The sequence below is a fragment of the Olea europaea genome, chromosome 1, assembly GCF_002742605.1.
Source record: "Olea europaea var. sylvestris chromosome 1, O_europaea_v1, whole genome shotgun sequence".
Lineage (NCBI taxonomy): Eukaryota > Viridiplantae > Streptophyta > Magnoliopsida > Lamiales > Oleaceae > Olea > Olea europaea.
The window spans coordinates 27,329,015-27,336,066 of NC_036237.1; the positions used below are offsets into that span (position 1 = coordinate 27,329,015).

General features: G+C 32.7%; 1 protein-coding gene across 1 annotated transcript; it reads left to right on the plus strand.

Annotated features, from left to right (window-relative positions):
- Positions 1–3,864: 3,864 nt before the first annotated feature.
- LOC111399406 (UPF0481 protein At3g47200-like) lies at positions 3,865–6,505 on the plus strand. The gene is made up of 2 exons (XM_023026706.1): positions 3,865–5,518; positions 5,921–6,505. Exons 1-2 carry the CDS (start codon positions 4,261–4,263, stop codon positions 5,962–5,964), a joined length of 1,302 nt encoding a protein of 433 aa, XP_022882474.1. The 5' UTR covers positions 3,865–4,260; the 3' UTR covers positions 5,965–6,505.
- Positions 6,506–7,052: the final 547 nt, after the last annotated feature.

Genomic DNA, 7,052 nt, shown 5'->3' on the forward strand with positions numbered 1-7,052 from the left:
TTTTTCCGATTTAGGAGATCGTGTCTGGTTCTCAACAGGCACAAATAGGGGAAGTAATTGGCCATTGTAGGTGTTAAGAGCATAATCAAAATTGTGATTTAGATCTCTAAAGTGGTCAGAAAGAAGAGATGCAAAGGATACTAAAATATTAATATAAGGATAAATCTACTTGTACTTAATTTTACGTACATAAGGGTATCCATACACTCACGTGGGTGTAGTGTATGGACACCCAAGTATATAAATTATGTATGCCAAGCACAATCCTTAATATAAATGGTCCAAGCTAAGCGAGAATTTTCTATATGCATGCGTACAATTTGTATAGGCAAAGCTTGGCTCAAGGTACACATGGAAATGATTTATCCTAGCTAACAAAGTGCTGGATGATAAGTTTATTTACTTGTTTAAATGTTGTTAACGCTGACTAATAAATGCATTCCTCGAAAAGATTATTACTACATGTGGGAAAAAATAAAGAATTAGAGAATACTATCTATACTAATACCAGTACCAATACCAGTACCAGTATCGGCACGAACACGAGCACGAGCACGAGCACCAGCTAATATTGTAGTACCTACTAATTGCTGTTACATCAGTCCTAGTTATATGAGCTGCACAACATAACATGTTGATATGTACATAATAATACGAAGGATCTAACTATGTTAATAAAAAAACCTAAAAATTGTTTCCCTTAACTAATCATATAGATATTGAAAGAGAGAAAAAGTAGGTAAAAATTAGAGAATACTCGGTCCCTCTGCTGAAGGTGGCTTCTGAAAATCCTCTTCATATTTCTTCCCAAAAATCCGAAATAGATCAAATCAAAATGGCTCCCTCCTCAATTTACACTAAAAATAAAATAAAAATTAATGTATTAATACTATTAACTGCAATTAATTTATGGTGGGAATTGGAAAACAAAGCAAATTAAACTTGCATCATGGTATATTGTTGGAAATGTGTGCAAAGTAGATTGGAGGTCTTGATTCCACTCCAAAATAATCGGGTTAAGTAATTTTATCGTAAGAGTATTCTAACCTTTTTAAATGATTCCTTAAGTCCCAACATTAACTTAGGAGAAAAAACACATTACATATAGACTGCCGAATTTGGGAAATAAAATAAAATAAATTGTATATGCCTGAAGGAAACAAAAAGCTAAAGCATGAGCAACATCTTAATGAATCCTCTGAGCGCATAACCCCTTCATTTTTTGATATTTCCTTCTTCTCCACCTCATTTTCTATCTTATAGGATTTCAAATCCAATACCCCTCAGCATCACAACAAAACAAAACAATCACAAGCTTTTGATCAACTAATTTCTCAATCTTTACAACTTCTATATTTACCGTCGTATTTACTGTTTGGTCTAAGTAGCAAATAATAAGGATGATCTATTTTTATTTTTATTTTTTTTCTTTTTGGAGATAAAAATATTTTTTAATAAACTAGTTCTCATGTGCAATTATTTTTTTACGGTGTTTAAAATATTTTCGAATGTAAGAAAACCAAGAAATTTGGAGAACGTGTCAAAAAATATTATATTATTATTTTTGTTTAAATTTTTTGAAAATTACCAATTGATGACATCAGGTCATACCAAACTTTAAATATTTCATCACATGATGTCAAACATTATTTAATTCTTATTTAAGATTTTAAATAATATAATTGTGCTTGACATGTGAATAATGTATAACCGAAAATTGTAAATTTGTGTTGGAGTTAGACATTCTGTTTATGGTTTGTCTTGTCATTTGTAAAATGGGCTTGTATCCCAGCATTTTATTACAAACTTTGAAACTAGACAAAGTTTAATTATCAAACACTCGTTGTTTTTACAAATACCTCATAATTTATAGTATATATGTTTAGAGTAAAATGTAAAATATTTACATGCGTTAGCTTTTTCTCAAATTGATAAATAAAAGTCATATTGCTCAAGGGAAAAAGAATTTTAGCCCCTTTTTATCAACCATTACTTGGATAAGGGATGTGCTTGCCATACACTCTTGAATACAACAAGACACACAACCCCCTCACATGAGGGGGCCCCCTCATGTGAGGGGCTGTACATGTATAGTTAGTGGTGGATCCAGGATTTTAAGTCAAAACAAGTGATCGTTGACCACGGATCGTCGGTCCAATAAAATATTACGAGCTCATTTGATGTAAATTTTTTTTTTTTGGCAAAAAATGTATTTTGGAAAATAGTGATTTGATGGAAAATATATGGTTAAAAATAAGGAAAAATTTTGAATTTCATGTAATATTATTTTATTGAATAATATATGGTTGAAAATAAAAGAGAAAAATATATTCTGAAATAAATGTGAATCAAACAAGACATAAAATTTAAACATAACAATTATTTTGTTGAAATTGAATATATATAATTTTGTTAAAAGAATAAACCATATTCATCAAATGATATTGTTGCCAAGTTTTATATAATTCAAAAGAAGAGCACGGGTTCAAGTCTTTATTGTTGCATTAAAACCAACTAAGATCTAATATATATAAATTTGTTAAATATATTATCACAATTTGACAATTGACATAATGGTCAAACCATTAATAATTTAAACAATAGCTCCAAGTTCGAATCCCCTCCTCTTCATTCCATTAATTTTTGGTAAAAATTGTAAAACTAAAAAAAATTGAACAATAAAAATTGACTGATAAAGGATCGAACTGGGACCTGCAAGATGTAAAAACCCGCAATAACCAACTTGGCCAAAGGCCACATACAAATAGAAAATGATTATCGGAAATATATCTAAAAAATTCATCTATTCTCAACAAAAAAAATGGCTGCCGGCGAATCCAGCTCGCACGGCCGCGGGTGCTCGCCAGGTACTGGATCCGCCAATATTTATAGTCTAACGTGGACTGTACAAGCAATTCAACCCTTTGGATAAAATAGAGTTTTGAATAATGATTTTTTGAATGATGTGCGGTTAAAAATTAAGAAAAAATTGGATTTATGTGTAGAATATTTTATTTTATGAATATGTGGTTGAAAATGAGTATATATAAAAAAGTTTTGAAATAATGATTGTCAAATAGAGGCTTAGATTGGCAATAAAAATGAAATATTGCAATGAGGTAAAACAAATATTTTTTCACCGAGGAAAGGGACCAAGATGATAATTCCTAGAAGAATGTATTGAAAAGAGAATTATTTTGCGATTAGGAAAAGAACCCCCACGTCAATAGGTAAAGAAATTTACCATAAGATTTCAAGGGTCTATAGATTCATGGCATTACATTGAGAATAATTGTGTTTGCCACTAATGTGGCATGCATTCGTACCAAGAATTACGTGCATCTAAAATTATAAGAGTTTAGTAGAGAGAAAATTGTTGAAGAGAAACTAGAAAAGAAAAATAACGATAAGTATTTGTGTGTAATAGTTTTCTTAGGGAGAAAATATGCAAGCGGAAAAATATTGTATTGTGAGGTTTTTTCAGATAATAAAGTATTTTTCTCACTTGAATGTTGGCGAGTCAAACCATGTTTAATCAGTATTCTCTTGAAAATTACTATTCAAAACATTGTTTTGGCCAAATAATGACCATCAAACAGAGCCAAATGATCCAATCAATTCCAGCCACACTTGGTATTTACAATTCTATAGAGAATAAATACTTTTGATTTTACAGTTCTCATATTTCTAATGCATTTTCAAGGCAGTTAGCGTGCACAAATGTACTAAAATTGTTAGCAAGTAAAACTTGTAGTTACTACAGTAAGTTTTAGTTAAGAACAGCTGGGCCGAAAGCAACAGCCTGGGCAATAGTTTATTTGGTCAACTAGTTGGATCAGTTTACCAGTAAAACTTGTCTGTCTTGATTCCTTCGCAACCAATCGCTAGACAATCTCAGATATCTCATTGGCCTACTAATCATGTGCCCTTGAAATCCATATGCCCCCTTTTTTTTCCCATCAAAAACCTCAACAACAGCCATCTGAGAAATCACATTGGAAGTCGTCGGCCTTGGCGGAGAACATACTATTTGGGGTGTGTATTCAAAGTGTGGAGAAAAGAAGATTCATGGGGAGAGTTGACATTTTACAAGGTATTCTATGTTGATCAAGAAATTCTCAGAAAAGTTTATATTTCAGCCAGAAAATTGGGAATTTTTGATCCATAATTAAGTTTTCTTAGACGGTTGCATAGAATTTGATAGATTAATTTGTTGGTAGATCAAGGTACTTGTTTCTGATTTTCCACAAACAGTTTTAAATGTCTGAGACAAGAATTGACAGAGTCACCGTTGACATTGATAAGATGCTTAATAGCTCATCTTCTACACCTCCAAAACCCTCAATGTTTATAGTTGGTGATAATTTACGCAGCATAAATCCAGAGGCTTATGATCCAGAAATAATAGCCATTGGCCCATTTCACCGAGGTAAACATAAATTGCAGAAGATGGAGCAACACAAAGTCAGGTATCTAAAGCTTTTTCTTCAAAGAATAGAGGAGTCAAGTGTAGAAAGATGCGTTACCACAGTAAGACACTTGGAAGATAGGGCGCGAAAATGTTATGCAGAAGACATCGACCTTGATGAAGATAAATTCGTGGAAATGTTGATTCTTGATGGTTGTTTTATCATCGAATTTCTCTATATGTTTCAATACAAAGATTGCAGGGATGAAGATGACCCCATTTTCCAGTATGGATATATACAAAGTCAATTGTTTCATGATCTAATGCTATTTGAGAATCAGATTCCATTTTTCATTGTTGATCGTTTGTTGAACATGATCAAGATCAATAATGGAGACAACGACATTTATTCTCTATTATGGCCTTTACTGCAAAATAGCTTTTTTCGAGTGGAAGATCTTCCTGAAGTCCCTATTACTGGTCACCATCTTCTTGGCATTGTACATGACATCCAGTGTTCTTCATTTGCAACGATATTCTCTCAGATGGCTACCGGAAATCCAGATAGCATGGTGAATATAAATTCAGCTGTAGAGCTCAAAGAGGCTGGGATTTCCTTCAAAAAATCTGAAGGTGATAGTTTTTTTCATATTGAGTTCAAAAATAAAGCAATGATCATTCCAGAATGGGAATTTTCTGATTCAACAGAATCATTGTTCCGAAATCTGATTGCATATGAGTACTACCTCACAGGCAGTCCTCAAAAATATGTGACGGACTATGTATTCTTCATGCATTGTCTCGTCCATTCCCCTGAAGATGCAAAATTGTTGCGCCGTCATGGAATCGTTAACAACCTTTTGGGGAGCGATAAAATGGTTTACCATGTAATCAACCAGTTAGGCAAGAATATCATAATTTCTGAAAAGTTTTCGTATTCTAATATTTTCAACATTGTGAACCATCATTGTGTCCGCAAATGGAATATAAGGATGGCCACATTAAGGCGAAAATATCTCAACAGTCCATGGGCACTTATTTCAGTCTTTGCTGCCACTTTCTTGCTTGTGCTCGCCATCATACAGGCTACGTTTGCTATTCTCTCATACCGTAAGTCATTCCCTAAGTCTCGTATGTTTTTAATTAATTATTTGCATATTTTAGCCTTTGTTTGGAAAATGGATAAATGGTTTACAAACAGGATTATTAACGGGTCTTACAAAATGCGTGTATGATGATGAGTATAGTTATGAATGTATTGTTGAAATTTATGTTTGACTTTGATCGAATTTATAAACCCGTTTATAAATTGTATCCAGATAGAAGCTTAGTGTTGAAATGCTCGTCAAATAAGCTATTAGGAATTGACTTTGGATTGTTTCATTAAAAAGGAAGCTTCTACCTTTCTTTGAAAAGAATTGCTGATACATTTATTGTGTGACAGTCACTTGAACTACTAAGAGAGATTTATATTTGATTATTTAGTTGTTTAAATGCTACATGTTATTGCAGGTAATGATCTCAAGGAGGGGAACGGTCTCAAAAAGGGAAACTAATTCTAAGTGTTTGAAGGTGGCCACAATGTATGGTAACTCAAATTACTATTAACTTCCAAGGACAATACAGAGTCTACTGAGTCTATCTTGGTGTAAGAAGCAATACTAAACCAGATTTCAAGTTAAATCATCTGTTAACAAAAATTGAGTTTGCATTCTAGGTTGTTTTATAAGGTTCCACCCTATCCCAACCTACTTCAGAGCAAGAAGATAGATTAAAATTCAGAATGTTTCCAACAAAAGCAACCTTGACTTCTTGACATTCACATAGAAGATTGGCAGATTAGCGAAAGACTGAGACTAAAAGATATTGTTCCAATCTACGATATCATGTTGCAGTAGAAGAGTGGTACTAATTCAAGACGGGATCTTGAATCTATTCAGAAATTAGAGGAGACGTAGAAAATGAAGTGTTTCGTTATCCCGCAATGTCATTTTGCTTGGCTTAAATATTAGGCTATGATTATAATCTTGTGTAATTAGATAACCAGAACCGAGAACTATCTTTGATGATTGTCTGTTCATTGCTTTTTTTGGCACATTAGTAATAGCAAATCCTAAATGAACATTCACAATTAAAATTCGTCAAAAGTTTCGGATAAACCTATTCAATCCTCTCTAGGCTGCTTTAAACAAGATTGCAAACTAGTAAGATCTATTTCACTTCTCTAATACACGACTAATTTAGGTATCGGTGTGTTTCTAACTGGCCCTTTTCCATCTCTTTAGGCTAAGTATTCTAGCATTGGTTGAGTGTGCAAACTGAGACTACAAATTTGGCTCATCTTGTCAGCACAAAATCTCAGCCAGATTCGAACGACCACATATACCTTACTATCTCATGATTATTCAAATCTAGAAAAAATTTATATATAGTTGATGATGTCTATTACTTGATAAACATAAAATGAAGAATGAAGGACTTCAAACCTTGAATGTGTCTATTTTTAACAGATCAACTATATGGATCGGTCAGAGCTTAGTGGACTACAAGTTTTTCTCCAATCATGGCCTCGCGTAATTGCTAAAATTTTTAAGTACAGCTTGTTAGAAGTTTTGACTCAAATTAATTTATTTGTATTAAATAA

Excerpts from the sequence above, each read along its gene's own strand:
- LOC111399406 (XM_023026706.1), top strand. The coding sequence starts at position 4,261 with ATGTCTGAGACAAGAATTGACAGAGTCACCGTTGACATTGATAAGATG. Across the intron at positions 5,519-5,920 it reads GTTTGCTATTCTCTCATACC|GTAATGATCTCAAGGAGGGG; the intron begins GTAAGTCATTCC and ends ATGTTATTGCAG.